Source organism: Candoia aspera, chromosome 11 (assembly GCF_035149785.1).
Source record: "Candoia aspera isolate rCanAsp1 chromosome 11, rCanAsp1.hap2, whole genome shotgun sequence".
Lineage (NCBI taxonomy): Eukaryota > Metazoa > Chordata > Lepidosauria > Squamata > Boidae > Candoia > Candoia aspera.
Window position 1 is genome coordinate 12973726 of NC_086163.1, and position 18197 is coordinate 12991922.

Consider the following 18197-nt stretch of genomic DNA (forward strand, 5'->3'; position numbering starts at 1 on the left):
ATGCCTCTGGAGGCTGATGCTTTGGTTTTCTGCTTGCCAGTTCCTTTGGAAATAGGTTCTAAATTCTTTTTTTTTTTTAAGGAAAAAGTAGTGGGAAAGCAAGACTGGCAAATGCCATCCAATAAATCTGTGGGCATTTTGGTGTCCACCATACCACGTTGGGGGTCCTAGAATTAGTTCTTGTGCAGCATGGTGAGAATTCATCTGCTTTGGTTCCAACAGAGGCAAAGAGGCTGTTCCAGATCCTCAGCACTCTCTGCTTTCTGCTATTTGCTACTGCTATCGAAAGAGATTTTTATAATTATCTGTGAGCAAACAAACCCTGGCAAGAGGGTCCACGGGATACTGTAATTGCCATTTAATGTCTATTCCTCCATTGAAGAGGAAGGAGTATGATTGTGTTCATCTCATCTCACGTGTATCTGACCATGTGGGTTGACAGTCTGATGTTCTTGCATGGGTGAATGTGTAAGATTTTGTTGTTTATTCCTCATCAACTAGTTATCAATCATGTCCTACTGTGCTACCTACTTGCTGTCTTTTTCTTGCAGTGAATAGGACCTCTTGATGTCTTTTCAGCTTCTTCTATTATATCTAATTCCTAAAGCTCAGAGACATGGGACCTATTCAGCATTAACTCAGGTTAAAAAGTAAGAAACGCATCTTTAAAAAGCAGCAGAGCTTCCATCACATTTTAACTTTCTGACATGCACCCTGTGGAAGCCCCTGAGCATTGTTAGCCAGACTGACATGCTGGGCCACAGAACACAAATGAGCTCAACTGGCAGGCTCCATTTATCAGCAGATGCTATTTTGGTGTGCATTTTGCTGTTGTTCTGCACAAAAGATTCTCAGGGCTGAATCCCAAGTGGAAGCAACTCCCGATGACTCCAGAGAGACTGACAATTGGCAGGAAGCAGGATCATTCGTTTAGCCATAGGACAGCAGTACCCTTGAGATGATGTAGTTCTTGCAGGGAGCCAGGAAACGGATTATTACCTATACACAAGGATTGCCATGATCAAATATCTAGTCTTAAATCTCAGAACGCACCGTAGAAACTTGGACAGCAATTAGTCAGAAAAGTCTGACATTGAGACAGCATGGCTCCAGGAGTGGGCAACTTCTAACCCAGACCTGTTTAATTTAGTGTCTGATCCAGCACAACGCCTTTACGGCTTTGATCTCCCAAGGAAAAACTGGACTGCGCTTAATCGGATTCGAACTAATCATGGCAGGTGCCAATTTTGGAAACATAAATGTGGGCTAGTTGATAATCCTATCTGTGACTGTGGGAACATCCCACAAACTTTACATCACATCACGATGGAATGTCCCCTCAGACCTGGTTAGTACTTGGATGGGAAGCTGCCCATAATCCGAAGTATGCGAACTAGATTGGGAAGTTGAAAAAATGTCCCAGAAGAAGACAATGGCAAATCACTTTGGTATTTTTTGCCAAGAAAACAACATACAGTCACCAGGATTTGAGGTTCCCTCAAGGGAGACTATCTAGTATAGAAGTAAATTCTCAGTCCTTATTATCATCTCTCATCTCAAATGGCTTTTTGCAATACAACACATATAGGATTTTCCCCTTCTCTTTCTCTTAAAAAGAGCTGTGCTCCAAAGGTAATGTGTGACTCAAAAATAATAATAATAAACTCAAATCAGACTGGAATCATGGGAATGAAGCAGCAGGAGTGCATCTCTATGCCTTTGCTGCTGTTTTCCAATTTCAGTTGCCCTTCTTCTCAAAGCTGCAATTTCCTTGCCAGAGAAGAATCATACAGTTTCCTAAACACATCTTAAAGATAATTTGCTTCAGTCATGAAATAATCTGTCTCATGATCAAAATCCTCATAAACAGTGGTAGTAAAAGACGCATTGAACTTTGAGTTTTGATTTGACATGTTCCTGCTTAGTACCAGGCAATGGTGTTTTTCAAAAGGTTTTCTCTACCACTAACCCAAAATTATTGTGCAGCTAATCCATCTTTCCTCCTCTTGAAAGTTGTTGCTGTTTTACTGATAAAAACAAAGCTGGAAGAGGAGGTGGGAAAACACAAATGAGGTGTAATAGAAACTGACATTTGGACTCCCTGTCAGATTCTGCAAATGCAGCAGGTGGTTGGGACCATAAAAGACTCATCTGGAAAGGCCTCTGGAGACACACTGTGAGCAAACATCAGATTCACCTTTCAGTCATTCTTTCATTTGTTTCCCTTTCTGATTCTTAATGCCTCTGAACCTTGGCAGAACCCAGCCCTCACCATGGTTTTATAATTTGGGACATAGCCTTCAATTTTCTTGACTTCCCTATGGAAGTGAAAGCTGGACTTTGAAGAAGCAGGATAGAAAGAGTATTAATGCCTTTGAACTGGAGAAGACTCCCAAGAAGACCTTGGACAGCCAAAAACACAAACAAATTGATCATTGAACAACTCAGCCAGAATCCTCACTTGAGGCCCAAGTGACAAGGCTCAAATTATCCTACTTTGGACACATTATGCAAAGACCCAACTCTCTGAAAAAGGCTCTAATGCTGGGAAAGGTGAAGGAAAGAGAAGAGGACAACCAACAGCAAGGTGGATAGTGGTGTTGAGTGCACCATTTGGAGACTTCAAGAAACAGGTTAGGAATAGATCATCATGGAGAAAATCTATCTATGTGGAAACTAGGAATCAAAACAATTTGATGGCACATAATCACTCTTGCTTTCAGTGTGACCTATGTATTTGTGCATTGCCTGCCTGGCACAGAGGTAAGGAACCAAGCAAGGGAAGGACTGAAACCAAGGAGTGACTATGGTCAGAAGTTTAGCAAAAATGTGAACTTATTTAAAAAGTTATTAAACAGAAGGCCAGTTTTTTCCAAGAAGGAAAACACATCAGGGGAGATTGGGAAGTTGAATAAATGTTCCAGAGGAAGACAGTGGCAAATCACTTTGGTATTTTTGCCAAGAAAACAATATTTTGGGATTCTGGGAGTTGAAGTCCACATATCTTAAGTTCTCAAGGTTGAGAAACACTGGAATATCCTATTTTGAGAGCTTTTAGATATCCCTTCCTATAACTGCTGAGCTCCAGGACCTGGATAGCTCCTAAAACTAATGCATTGTATATAGTCATCAAAAGTGCAAAGGTCCATGAGTTCAATTCCCAGTAGAAGGTTTGAACCTCATGGACAACATCTGGCTACCTACATCTGATGAGTCCCAAACAGGAAAAACCAGCTATGTGGTGCCTGCTGCCTGTGGTCAATCTAACAGCAAGGGAATGAGAGGGCATAGAAACACCTGCAAAGAGGCCCAGATACCAGAGCAAGGGCCCAGTGACACTCAGCATGCATGGCTGCCAGGAGAGGGCATGACCAGAGAGGCAGAAGGTGTGCCCTGGTCTGGGTTCTCACCAGTGGGAAAGTCATCCACTCCCAGACTCTACAGACCTGCATCTCATTTCACAAAATAGAAATGCTGTGATTTGTGACTATACGTAACTGGGCTGGGAGAAAATGAGTCCAAAAACGATACTTCATAGAAACCAATCACTGCGCTGCTATTCCAAAGCCCCTTATTTAAAGCAGGGACACCCCTGCAAATGCTTCTTTTAATGTATGCATTTCTTCCTTGTCTCGCAGAATAGCCTGTGCTGGGGGCTTTTTGTCTGACATTTGATTAATAAATAATAAATTAATAAATTAAAAGGAAGAATGGTTGCATTTATTATTCCACCCTTTTACGGCATCACACACCACAAAAGCTGACATTTTGTTGAGATGTGGTTATGTAAACCCCTGTGTATGGAGGAGGGAGAGGGGAGGAGAGCAGGCTTATGCTGTAGTTGCTGATTGCAAGTGTCTTTCCAGGGGGTTCACTGTATCTCAGCTTGTCTTTGCTCTCCTGTTGACCAGCAGGGCAACATGAAACTCTAAATGTCAGCTGAAAAGGTGCCACAGACATGGTTCAGTGTTCTCACTCTGCAAATTGGGGAGTTGTTTTGGGGGGTGAGTTGGTTGGAACACTGTAGAATACAGCTGTTGTTAAATTGGGCAAAACTGGAAGATGTGCTTTTAAAATTTATTTTTTTAAAAGAGGGTGAAGACATATTGAGGCACTCCATAGAGCAGTGTTTCTCAAACTTGGCCGCTTGAAGATGTGTGGACTTCAACTCCCAGAATTTCCCAGCCAGCATGGTTGGCTGGGGAATTCTGGGAGTTGAAGTCCACACATCTTCAAGCAGCCAAGGTTGAGAAACACTGCTGTAGAGATTGGCCAAGGAAGCAAACATGAAGCTTGTCTTAAACAGAAGTTTCCTGTCTCATGCATCAATCTTGATTTCTTACACAAATGAATGGAACTCAGAGGAAGGAATGCACCCAGTTCTCCTGCCCACCTTCATTTTTTCCCTTTGATAAATAAACTTGCAAGGTAGGGTACACTAAGAGTCAACCAGAAACCTCCGCAGCAGAGTTGTTTGACTTTTAAAAACAAGGATGATGGACATATCCGCTGCTGCCATTAGAAGTCCTCAGGACCTCAAGAAGAAGCTTGAAAGTGATCCATCACTGTCTTCTCTTCTCCCAACTTCAAGGGCAAACAAGAAGTGACAATTCCTGCCCACTCGAGCTACTCCAATCCAGCAGCAACAAAAGTCTTCTCCCTCCAACTGCACACAAAAAGGAAATATCTATCTATCTATCTATCTATCTATCTATCTATCTATCTATCTATCTATCTATCTATCATCTCCTCACATCACTGAAGAACAGGGGGAGGCAGCCTGCTGTTTGGCAGCATCACATAAGGAAAACTGATACGCCACAACTTTGAACCGTGTTGTGTGCAGCAGTGTGCTTTAGCTGTGATGGCACCCAGAGCCCTGATGGCATGATATAAATAATACAAGTGGGGGGCGGGGGGAAGAGTCCTCGCCCAAAGTATTTAAAACTGAACAAGATAAAAACAAATACTCATCATGTTCCAAAATTGGCCTTGCAGATCCCAAGACGTTTCCTTCCCCTGCAGACCTCTGCCTTTCTACCTTATTCTTAGGGCACTTACAAATTCTTTCTGAGTTTATTTTGGCTTCAGGGATGGCTTTATTGTTAGAACTGGCATATGAGGCTCCTGCTGCTGGTGTTTTCTGTATTATATCTTTCCATCACTCCCCAGCCTCCCTTGGTTGCCCAGACTTCACACACTGGGAATTCAGTGTCGTCCTTTAAATGTCCCTTCAAAGTGTGAGAAGCGGGGCGGGGCGGGGGCGGACAGAATGCAGAACTCTGAAGAGATGCCCCTATAATCGTTCACCTGCTCCTTCACCATTTCAACACTAAATAAGTGCAAGAAATCACACTCCACCCATGAAGATTTCCCCCACCTGGTCTCCTTTGAAACAAATCTTGAAAACCATTTTGCTTTCTCCAAGTTCAATGAAAACTACTACAAAAAAAATAGGCAGAACAATGTTTCTGCATGGGACTATTCAAAGCAAAAATGGAGTATCAGGGCTTAAAACAGAGGGCACTTCCAGAAAAGCAGTTTTTCTCTCCCAACTTTTCCACTTCTAATCGAAAAAGGCAGCTGAGATTGATCTGAGCTGTTTGCAGATCCAGTCCATTTCCCCATTCCTTACATCTCTTCCTGCTGGGTGTTCAGTGGCCCGGGGTGAAAATAACCAGAATTAATTAGCAATAGACCAGCTGGAACCATTTTCTCTGGAGCAAAGCTTGTCAGCTTCAACGAAAGCAACTGCCTTGAAACGACGTTCCCTGGCCATGGAGAGCACAGAGATCTGTTCAGATGTTCTGCAGTTGTAAGCTCTTGATCGTGGTGTTATTTGACCACCAGGGACTTATCCCAGGCCAAAACTGAGAGATGCTCTTGTCTGCTAACCCTCTCATGTTGAGTAGTCCTTGATTTATATTTCAGGCACAAATTCTCTGCTGGCTGGGGAAAGAAATATTAGCCCATCCTTTAGGGTTCTAAGGCATGTTGTCCTTATGGGCTTAGAACTCATGTATGAAACAGATGCATGGAGGTAGTAATAATGTACAATCTATTGGAAGTAATTATATTTTATTATCATCAGAACTGCTTTGCTGATTTTTTTTTAAATTTGTGACAAAGAAATCTTTTAAATTGCAAAGACTGCTATTGAAGAATGCTCATGATAAGACATGAGCTTGATTCACCATTGCCATTTATGAGCACTACCATTAACTTGAGGGTGCCCTTGAGGGAGATCCTGTAGTCATCATTCGGTCCCTATTTTACATTTGACACACACACTATAACATCCTGTGCTCTGGAAACAGCTGAGCTTTGAACTGTGATTATATGGCCTATCTTGCTCTGGTCTTCTTTTCAGCTTAATACTTGGGTGACTGTGTTCATGGAAATGGCTCAAAGAAGCCACTAACACTCTGTCAATTTGTCTTGAAAGCTTAGTGCAAAACCGTGTGACTTTAAGTGCAGCTGGGATGCTGATTTTCTAACCCTGCTGATAGCTGAAAGCAGAGACTCTCATGAAATTAAGACTGAATCACATCATGGTGTGAAGCCACCAAAGGCCAAAGGACCAATTCCTGATTTGCAGAAGGGCACATACTTCCAAGAACCCTACTCTGTAATTTTCATCAAAATGGACATGGCTGCACAAAACAAGCAGGCATTCCTTAGCAGTTCTGGATAAAAGCTAAAGTTGAAAGAAAAAAAAGGGTTTTCTAGTCTGCACAGTGTAGTTCTATCTAGTTAATTATATCAAATTACTCAGTTTCTTGTGTATCTAGCTTTAATGTACCCAACCCCTCCCAAAATCTACAAAAAACATGCATTTTGGTGGATTTTGGTATGAATATATGCATTTTCTGTACACCAAGTTTTCAAATATTCAAGTTTTTGTACACACCTATTCTAATATAAGCATTTTGGAAGAGAGATTTTTCTGGAATATGATACATTTTTCTGTCTCTCATTCATATATTTATGTATGTATGCATGTATGTATATATAAAAATATGAGAGCTGAATTGTCAGCTCTCATTTTAAAAAGTAACCTTCCAACCAAAGAGTGTCCAATTTTTTTTAATTATTTTTTGGCCAAGGGACACAATGAGTGGCATTGTGGGTAGCATTTCAAGTTAACAAGATATAGTTGTCACAGTTGTGTAATAACTATGTAATACATTTCTCCTATCACATTAACCATTAAAATTTTCTTGCGAATTTTGGGAACTGCACCCAAGGCTCTCACAGGCCATGTGCATCCCTGGGGTTCAGGTTATGGACTTCTGGTCTCCCCTTTCAGGTAGAAGGAAAATCAGACATGCATGATTCTCACCAATTTGCTCTGGATCAAACGGACTACGAGATCTGGTTTGCAAAGCTTCCAGATGATCATTAGAGGTGGCACAGACATAGAAAACAAGTTTTTAGTGGTAGTTCTTGTAACTTTTTTGCTGTCATCCAGCACTATCCAGCATTTTATCCCAGAGCTTTTCTACTTGAAGCTGGACTGCTTCTGGACAAAGCATTTTAGAAAGCCATATCTTACTTCATAATGGACAGTTTCTCTCTGAAGGACTGCCAGAGAATCATCTCCCATTTAAAAGACTATCAGTACATAATCCTCTTTGATATTTTCCTGTTTGAAGAGTTGCCCATTCCAAGTCTATTTTAACAATAATGAACTTTAAGCAGGAAGAAGGGAAATCCATCCACAGCTAGCAATTGAACAGCAGATGAAGCAGACCCACATATCTGCTTCTCTTTGCTGCTGTGGGAAACTATGATGTTGCTGAAAAGAAGTACAAGAATTATTTCCAAATGTGCATCTACCTACATAAATCAGCACATTATATGCACATGTAAATTGGCCACTCTAGCACCTTCTTTCAATAAATGCCAGAGCAAAGACTACATTCAATTTTCCTGTAGAAGACATTGTCCTATTCTAGAGCTGTCCAAAGTTGAAATGGTGTGGCAATTCCCACATCTATGGGAAAAGCAAATGACATTGATTGGTTAATAATTAAAACAAGGCCCCTAGAACAACTTTTGTTTTGAAGGAAGGCTGCCAAATATTCCCATTTACATCTGTATGTAATTGTAGCTACTCCCTCCTTCAGGGGCAAGCTAGATTATTTAATACCAATGAATGAGCTGGTTTGTAGACTATTAATATGAGTAACATTTAAAATACAAGAAATTTCATTCTTCTAAGTATCTTTGCTATACAAAAGGGGAAACAAAGCCTTCTATAATAACCAGAAATACTTTATTATAAAATCTGCATGTAAACAAGTAACAAACTTTTAAAGAAAGTGCAAATTAACTTCTAAAAATTGTATTCATTATATATTTTCCCTTTCCCCATCCAACAGCTCTTCGAAGTCCACCCACCCCTCCAACCACATTTAATTTCTAAAAGATAATTGCTTATATATAGATATATCTCCCATGCAACCTTTGGTAAGTCATTTTGGGCCAGCAATCATGAGATACATTTTGAGGTCCCACTCTGCCTCTGGAGACACAGCTAGTTTCATCCATGGCAGTTTGAAATACAAGGAACCTGATAAAGCTCCAAAAATGCAGCTAAAATGAAACAGCATGGCTGCTTCCATCTGGTAAATAAAACCTCCCTGGTTGCTTTACTTCAATGCAGTGATTTGACTGAATCACCTTTTAACGGAATCATCCCATCGAAATGCAAACACCCACCAAAAAGAAATGTGTACGAGCCTGCGTACAGCGTTCAAGTTTTGCTCTGCAAAGGAGATACATTTATGGTGATACAGAAAAGAAGTAAAGAAAAATAAGTATCATCGTGTGTTTTTTTCCTTTGAATCCCTGATATCCACAGGACAGCTAGCAATTTTACACAGTGAAACTGAAGGGGTACAAAGCCGTTGAATTTTTAGAAATCAGTTCATTTGCTGAAGGTTACAAACCATTCTACCAGTGAAGGTCCTGTAATCTTATTTCCCAGTCTTGTGCAGGAACTGTAAGGCATGAAGGAAACAACTTCCCTCCATTCTGTAGTTTCATAGGTCCTTTTTCCTCACTCTTAACTGCCAGAGATACGTTCACAACACACCCACACACACTCACATACTTCTAATTCTGCCAAGAGCCATGTTTAAAGTACCGATAAGTCATGGCAGGACTTGGATTTGGCTTTAAATGCCATCTTCTTGTTGTTTTTGGCCACCATCTTCCCCAGGAATCGCTTAGCCTTCTTACTGATGCTCTCTCTCCTCTTTGTGTTGGCCATTCTTCGGGCATTGTCTTCTTTGCTGTCCTTGCGTAGCCGAATCTGCCGGACAATCCCCTCAAAGAGATCTTTGACGTTGTGATGAAGTGCAGCTGAGGTCTCAATAAACTTGCAGTCAAAGACAACAGCACAAGCCCGTCCCTCTGAGGGGCAGAAGAGAGAAGACCAAGATTAGTTAAACCAGGCAGAATCAATACAACACAACTTCTGCTTCTGAATTTGGATGGGAACGGATTGTAGGTTAGGAGTTGGAAGCCATAGGATAGGAGATTGTGCGAGTGTACACATGAAAAAGAAAGGGTATCTCAGGTCAAGCACATTCCTCAACTAGATTCTCTTATCAGGAGGACAGAGGAATGAATGCAGATACCGCTTTCTTGGGCCTGTACCTCAATGGTGGGGCACCTGTTTTCCATGCAGAAGATCCCAAGTTCAATCCCCAGGAAGAGAATTATTCCCTGAAATCAGGACAGCTGTGGCCAGTCAATATTGACAATCCCAGACTAGAGATCAATGTATAGTCTTAAATCACTATCAGGCAGCTTCTTAGGTTCCTAGCCCTGCAAAAAGTGCCATCCATCTTGGCCTGAGCAGCTTTCCCCAGCCTGTGCTCTCTGTTGGGTTACAAGACTCATAATTACCCGCCAGGATGGCCTATGGCACAAGCAGCTAGTGAAATTGAGACAGGGCAATTAAGATTATTTTCCAAGGGCAAAACGTTCCCCAGCCACTGAGAAGCTCCACTTCAGAAGGTTCATGGTTCAGCCCTCCACTATCATTCAGAGGCGCATTACGAGTTGGGAACATCATTGCTGTGGCTGATAAGAAATTCCACTGTCCATTGCTGTTAACACACAGATTTCTTTCCCCAACTTCTTTTTAAACTGCCCCCGTCCCATAAATCCACAGACCTATGATATTTAAATAAGAAAAATAGATTTTTTTTAACTGACCAAAGAATTGTTTCATACTAGATTTCTCTATATTGGCTCATCACCAGGGCATAGCAATTGTTTTCATTGCTGAAAATTATGAAGCAAGGTACTGCACCTACAAGGGCATACTGGGATGTACAAGTTACCAGTTGATTTTACAGGCACAGTAGACTGTGCACAGATGAAGTGGGCCCCAAGTAGAGTATCTGATCTTTTGGAGCAACTTGTTTCAATTCTGCCCCCATTATTGGGAAGAGTTAAACAAATTTCTGGATAGTTCACCAACGTATGACTCTCCACTCACTATCAATGGAAACCTGCTAAATTGATCTGCTTGATCGAGTTTATGCTAGAACAATATCTTACCATCTACGGAGACTTCCCGTGATCGGACTAGGTCACTTTTGTTTCCTACAAGAATTATGGGAATGTCTTCTGTTTGTCTTGCCCTTCGTAGTTGAATCCTCAGCTCAGAAGCTTTTTCAAAGCTGACTTTATCTGTCACTGAATAGACGATAATGTAGGCATCCCCCATTTTCATGCAATGGTTCTGAAGCCACTGGCTTTCATCCTAAAGTTAAAAAATAGAAATATAAACATTGGTATTGAGTCAGTGTCAGTTATACCATATTAGCCATTATCAACCTTTCAGTTTCTTATTTTAAAATATATATTTTTATATTCTTGTACTCTTGTTGGTCAACTTTTGTTGGGGGGCAGTTCATGGTGTGGCAATTGTAACTTGTTGGGTTTTATAGTTGCGCCTTCTATGGTTTTAAACTCTATCTTGTAAACTGGGCAGAAAATGTATGGAAATGTAATTTAAAAATAAGCTTGACTTGTTTCTATGGATTGTAGGAAAATTAACCCGTTTTTGCTTGTACCAAATAAAAGGTACTCCTGCAGCCCAAGACAACAGATTCAGAGGTATCCTATGCAGGGGGGTTCAAAAAAGTCAATATGGCAGCCATAATTGTGTGAGTGAAGCCCCACCTCTTTTTTATATGTTGCTTAGTAAACATGCTGCTGAGAGAAAAGGCCAATGTCAGATCATACAGTCTTTTAAAAAATCTAGGTTCTTCTCTCTGTACCTGGCTGCAATCTTATATCCACTTACCTAAGAGGAAGCTCCACTGAACTCAATGGGCATTACGTCTGAGCAAATATGCATAGGGCTGTGTCATTAAGAGCTGAAAGAGCTCATCCCAAAATTGTGTTTAAAAAAACTACCGATATGATTAAAGTCCAATCTGTAATATTTAAAAGGTGAAAATCTGCATTCTAGCACATATTAAAATGCATGCAGGTAGGCTGCAGCTCTAAGGAGATTTAACTTGGGACATTCCCCATGAATCTAATGGGGATTATTTCAGAGTAAGCCTGCATTGGATTGGACTGCATATGATTGTTGTTCTTTTCTAAACACTGATCACTAGTCAACACAGATGGAGAAGTAGAACAGTCAAGGAATCAGACTGGAAGCCAAGGTTCCCTGTGGATCTTAAGCAAGACTTGAAGGTGGATATTGTAGGGTCAAGAAGCATCAAAATCCTAATCCCATATTATAACTGAAAATAAATCTTAATCTGTTTATATTTAATTTAATTCTGGACTTGTTGAAGCCAGAATTCAGACACAGTGGCAGAGTCCATATATTTCACGAACTAATCCTAAAACAAACAAACTGACTTTGGCATGGTATTTGAACTCAGCCCATATCACTAACCTTCCACACAAGTAAGTAACCTTTGATAGATGAAAATACTATTAGCCATGAAAAGGGAGATAACTGTAAATAAAATATTGGGAAAAATAAAGCTTTACCTGCTCCCATATGTCAAACACCACAAGAGAAGCTTCTTCACCATCAACTATAATGGATCTGTCATACGTATTGCCTGCAAGACAAATCAAGGAGATTTTAAGATAAAATGTTTAGTTTACACAAAGGAAAAACAATTATCAGGAAAAAAAAGGCTTTATGAAGCCAACTGAAACATTACAAAATAAGGTAAAGGTTTCAAGTTTCCAAGCATCAATAAATACATCTCTCTCCCCCTACACATTTCATTTCCCCCCCTGAATTTTGCCTGGTGAAGAGATATTGGAAATCTTGCATCCAATTTGCCAAAACATCAGCTCAGCTCATAAATGCACAACCTCAGTATGTTGTTTGTTTATATTTTCTATGGCACTTATTGAAGGCAAGTAACAGCTTGGAGAACACAAATGTGTCTGATCCAACAATAAAACTACACAAGTGAAGCCTAACCCTAAATAAAAATAAACACAATGGACAGCATGTAGGCCAGAAGTACCGCCCTGCAGATGGACACAAGATTGTAGACTTAATCTAACTTCTTTAAAAAGTTCAAAATGTCCGAACTTGTGCTCAAGCTGGTGTGTGTCAGATGACAGATGAATTACAATATAAAATATTTGAGCTTGGTTGAGCCTAAGAACATTAGAGCAAATGATTTTGTCCGTAAAAACCCTACAGCTGCTTTAAATTCTTTGTAAACCATTCTGATGCAGGGAATGATAGGAAAAAGACATGGAATGGTTGTTACTCCAGCTCTCCTTTTAAATGTATTTTCGTGGTGGAGTTGGGATGCAATTTTTTCAATCCAAAATAAAGCATGGATAATGCAGAAATATCAGTGTTGACATGCAATGAAAAAAAAAACCCTGAGCTTCTCTCGATACAGTTTTCCTAAATATGTTTTTACATGTTTTCTAAGTGTCAATAGACACAATCATTTTACAAGAAAACCTACAAATGTTTTCATAATTATACACTAATTGGAAGTGATGAAGACTCTCCAAAATGTTTTTAAGTTTTAAAAGAATCGTTAAAAACATAACCGCATTTTAGTAAATCTAGGTAAGTATTAGAGACTGGGCTGCAAAGACAGATTTATTTACATGAACTCATTTTAAGAAAAGGAAATTTTTTTGGCACTTGAGAGGCTATGCTGAAACTATTGTACTGTATGGGAAGAAAAACTTATTCCAAGTTGCTCATAACTATCTCTATTGTATCCTTACAACAACTTTGCATAGTAGGTTAGGCTGAAAAATGACAACCTTGAACCAGTCACTCAGTGATGAGTGATCCAAGTAAGGATTAAAAGTTTATTGTGACAGGAAGAGCCTATCCATTTTCAATACTGAATTTTGCAATAGGACAGGGGAAATATGCCAATCAACTCACTTACTGCACTCTTTTGATAGTTATACAAGCAATTTCTAATCAAAACAAAATGAAATAGGATTCATTTCTATTTATAATGGGCTCTTTAAAGCTACATTCTCCTAGTCTTCAATTTACCACCAGCCAGCGGGCACCCTATACAATCCATGCAGTTAGTGCCCCCATCCCCAAACCCTGAAGGCAATTTGATTTTTTTTTCCCTTTGAAATTTGGTGCTCTTTCTATCTTACTACCCCAGGCAACTGCCTAGCCCACTTATAGGACCAGGCCACCCCATGTTCTCTATGTGTATGTTCAACTCCTACCAACCCTGTGCTGGTTGAGGATAAAGAGAATGACAATCCAAAAACTATACATGACTGGAAACAGGAGAAAGAGGGCTTAAAATACCACTTCCGCAATGGTAGCCTTTGTCCTCCTGGCATATGGCTGGGCAATGAGGGGAAATCACACCACACATGTTCAAACCCTCAAGGTATATGCTCCTTATACCAATCAGTCCCATTACTCTGATTCCATCAGTTCCTCCGGAATCTGAGAAATTCATCTGTGCAAAGCATGCATTGCTACCAAATTATTTTGCATAGACAAACCGGAAGATTCATATTTCACTGTTCGCATTTCCTCCTGGAGTACATTTTCTTCAAGTGCCCTAAACCTTAAAATTTTGGATTAGGTCAGAGACACTTGCACAATCCACATCTAAAGTGTTTGCACATCATGTCCATCAGGAAACTGTTTTAGATCAAGACCGATGAGAGGTTTATCAGGCTACATGTTTTATCTTCTGCAATCTGGGCACCCTCCAGATGAGTGGACTTGAATTCCCAGAATTCCTGGCAATGGCCAGGCAGGCTGGAGAGTTCTGGGAATTGAAGTCCACACATCTGGAGGGTACCCAAGCTGGGAAAGGCCGCCTTAATGAGAGAAGAAGCCTCCGAAAGCTGTTTAGGGACTAGAATTAACATTTCTTAGCATTTGCATGTCTAGTGGCTGCAGGGGAGGGAGCAATGATGCAAAGTGGGCAAAGCTGGATTTTTTTCCTGAGTTGCAGGGTTTCACTGGTTTTAAGCCTAAGTCAAGCCTACTTAGGGACTTAGAAAGAAATTTTTGCGTGATGCCAGTTTAAACATGGAAGGAAAGCCACCAGTTTCAAGCAGGTGTGGTCAGACCAGGTGTGAGGGATGTTTCAGTTTCAGTCTGGCCCCCACCAGAGAAGGCAAAGCTAGTCCTCCTGGCGGGGGCACAAAGCATCTCCCCCCACCCCTGCCCTACTTTGCCCACCCCTTCCTGGTTCTCAGCCCCGAGGGTCTCTCACCTGCCTCGTCGGCGTCCGGACAGTCCTCGACGCCGCCGAAGATCCTGGCCAGGCTGGTCTTGCCCACGCCATGCTCGCCCAGCAGCATCACCTTGTAGATGCCGCCTTCCGAGTCGCTGCCGGAGGAGATAACGGAGTCGGAGGAGTCCGAGGCCCAGCCCTGGCGGAGCGCCTCCTCCTCGCCCGGGTTGTACGAGGTGCAGCGCATCAGGCTGGAGAGCTGGCCGCGGGGCGAGGGCGGCAGCGAGGCTTGCAGATCCCGCTCGTCCACCGGCATGCTGCGCCGGTGCAGAGGCTGCTGCTGCGGATGATGGGCGGCGAAGGGCATGCTGCCGCGCCGCTTGTCCAGGTACCTCAGTTTGTCGCCGCGGTTCAGGGTCATGGGGCGCCTGGCGGGATGGAAGACAGGGAAGGGGGAAAGAGCTCAGCGCCTTCCCACGACACGTGTGTTAATCCGGAGCAACCACCGCTTTGATTTTGCAAATGCAAACGGAGCGGGAGGGGGGAAGCGGTGCATCACCCCCCACGCCCGCTCTCTACTCCGAATTCAACCCAGAGGAGCCGCGCCACCCGTTCTCGTGCCTTGCCTACTGCCGGTTTCTAACCGCGCTTTGGATCGCGGCGATGCATGGAAAAGGGGGGAGAAGCTTTGGAGCTGGGGTGCTCAAAGAGCCCACGCGCGCCCGGACTTGGGCTCCGGATTAGGGGCGCCCGTGACCCGTGGGCTCATTAAACCGGGTCGGAGGGAGCGATCCATCTCCCAACGGAGTGAAAGAAATGGGGAGAAGCAGGGGAAACAGCGCCCCTGAGCGCGCGCAGCTCTGGGCAGGCGCGGAAGCTAGCGAGTCGGTCTCCCCCAAACCTCGGGCGCTGAGCTCGGAAGATCCACAGGAGCCCCGCTCCTTTCCTTTCTCCAGCGTCAGCGGAGCACAATCCCCGATTCCCCCGGGTTGAATCCGCTTCCCCTCCCCAAATCCTTGAACGAGCAACGCCACACCGCACGTACGAGAGCAAACTTACCTGGGGAGTGCCGCTTAGAGCAAAGCAAGATCCGAAATGCAAGCCGCTCGGCTACTTTTTACGCTCGATCCTCCTGCGGAACTGAACTCCCCAATTTATCCTTCTCGTCCCTCTCCGCGGTATTTATAGAGAGCCGGCCAGCCCGGCTCCGCCTCTCATTGTGGCGTCATAATAGACCATGACCCAACCAGGTTCTGAATTCTCGTGCTCCCCTCCTCGCCCCCCTCCTCCCTTCCCTGCTTGGAAAAGCTGTCAGACGGCACGGGATTTAGTCACGGTTATTTCTGACCCGGGTAGAAAATCCAAATGGTGGTGGTTTCCATCCTTGCGTTTTTAAAATATGGATCGACAGACGCATTTAGCCCAAGCCAAAAAATACTTCTTATTAAACGCATCGTAAAGCAGCTCAGCTGAAATGAAATTTCGTTTTTAATTGGCTAAGGAAACGGGGAGGTTTTAGAGTTACGCAGAATTCTTGGGAGGCATAAAACGTAGCTAAGCACCAACCACACTGAGCACCCGATAAAAATGTAGCATATGGATTTATGTACTTTTAAAGTGGGTTTGAAAATAGTGAAGTGCTACATCTAAGACAGCCTTTCTCAACCTTTTGACCCTGAAGGAACCTTTGAAATATTTTTCAGGCCTCTGGGAACCCCTGCCCATTCAGGCTCAAATGTAGGCCAGAAGTTACAAAATTATTATATTTGTTTCATGGGTAGGCCTGTATATATGCATTAATAGTGTTCTTAAACTAAAAAGAAATAATGAAACTTACCTCTTTGATGTGAAGTTGCCCGAATTTGAAATATTTTTTAAAATAAATTGTGATCTCCCAGGGAACCCCTAGTGACCTCTCGTGGAACCCAAGGGTGCCACGGAACCCTGGTGGAGAAAACCTGATCTGAGATAAGGACAAAGTGCATGGCTATGAATAATGGAGAAAGTTGTTAGAGAATGCTTTGGTTATTTCATCTGCTGTGCAATTGATTAAATTAATTAATAAAGTGATTTAATTAATTAAATTGAGTAAATGATTTTCAGAGACTTGGGGAATTATGTCATTTGAATCTTTAGAGGTAGGATCCAGAGCATATGGAATGCATCAACCATTAGTCAAAGCTGATGAAGTGGTTTCTAATTTGAACTAGGTATAGTTCAGTTTCAAATTAGACTGTAGCTAATAGCTGGGCTTTCACCTGTAGACTTGTAACGATTGGCTACTCATAATTTCCTGCAGGAAATTTGCTTATCCTGGGAAGCGATGAAGATCAAACTAATCATGAATGACAAAGGAATGTCCTTGTCTCTCCAAGAGAAAGTGATGGCCAGTAATGAGTAAGCCAGGTAATGACACATCTGACAAGGGAATGCACGGGTAGAAAGAACCATGAAGCTCCCTTCAGTGCTGGGAAAAGAGGAGGCATTTGATGCATGGATGGAAGAGATAAGCATGCTCGCACCGCAGCCCCAGCGTCAAGCCAGGGTTCTTCCTTACAGCCTCTGTGAATACAGAACACTCTCCAGGGTGGCCACCAGGACTGGCTCTACCCTTCAACAAAGTTGGCACTTGCTTCAGATGGCAGGTTTGATGGCAGCGCTGTATCATGGGGGACAGCGGGATACCACATCCCCAAAATGTGCCTGTTTTTAAATTTTCATTTATTTATTTATTTATTTAATTTTATTTTTATCCTGCCTTTATTATTTTTATAAATAACTCAAGGCAGCGAACATACCTAATACTCCTTCCTCCTCCTATTTTCCCCACAACAACAACCCTGTGAGGTGAGTTGGACTGAGAGGGAGGGACTGGCCCAAAGTCACCCAGCCCACTTTCATGCCTAAGGCGGGACTAGAACTCTCAGACTCCTGGTTTCTAGCCCAGTGCCTTCACCACTAGACCAAACTGGGTCATCTGTTGCCTACTTGTAAAGCGGGGAGGGGCTGTTCCAAAATGAAACATAGGTCAGCAGGCCAATCCTATCTTGTATAAGAGTAAAGGGAGATGGAGGGGGTACATCTACATCTGGAGGGGGGGAACAGCAGGAACATATTTAGCTCAACCTTTGCTGCGCCTGCCTAGAATAACCCCATTTTACTACCCCATAAGCAGGGCATCGAAATATCACTGTAACAGATCTCTGATTGACTGTTATCAGCCTTTCTCTGGCATCCAGTTAAACACGTGCCTATAAAATCTTTTTTTTAATATAATTTTTATTGAAGATTTTTACATAGATAAAAGATACACATGATAATATATACAGTAAAGAAAAAAGAAAAAAGAAAAAAGATAAAAGATAAGAATGTAAAAAGCAATACAGTTAGAAAAAGAAGTAGATAATTAAAGAAGTGACTTCGGATCTTCTTTGCAGCCAACAAACTAATTATCCCTCTTCCCTCTTTAAGATGACATTACAAAAATTCCTT

At 42.2% G+C, this 18197-nt stretch overlaps 1 protein-coding gene across 1 annotated transcript; it reads right to left on the minus strand.

Annotated features, from left to right (window-relative positions):
- Positions 1-8804: 8804 nt before the first annotated feature.
- On the minus strand, positions 8805-15126 carry RRAD (RRAD, Ras related glycolysis inhibitor and calcium channel regulator). Its single transcript, XM_063312975.1, has 4 exons — positions 14745-15126; positions 12037-12110; positions 10579-10783; positions 8805-9420 (listed from the first exon to the last, which is right to left on the minus strand). Exons 1-4 carry the CDS (start codon positions 15124-15126, stop codon positions 9143-9145), a joined length of 939 nt encoding a protein of 312 aa, XP_063169045.1. The 3' UTR covers positions 8805-9142.
- Between the last annotated feature and the right edge of the window lie 3071 nt (positions 15127-18197).

Coding starts and splice junctions, on each gene's coding strand:
- RRAD (XM_063312975.1), bottom strand. CDS start 15,126: ATGACCCTGAACCGCGGCGACAAACTGAGGTACCTGGACAAGCGGCGC. Junction 12,111..14,744: donor TCCGGACGCCGACGAGGCAG/GTGAGAGACCCT, acceptor TTTGTCTTGCAG/GCAATACGTATGACAGATCC. Junction 9,421..10,578: donor ACGGGAAGTCTCCGTAGATG/GTAAGATATTGT, acceptor TCTGCCCCTCAG/AGGGACGGGCTTGTGCTGTT.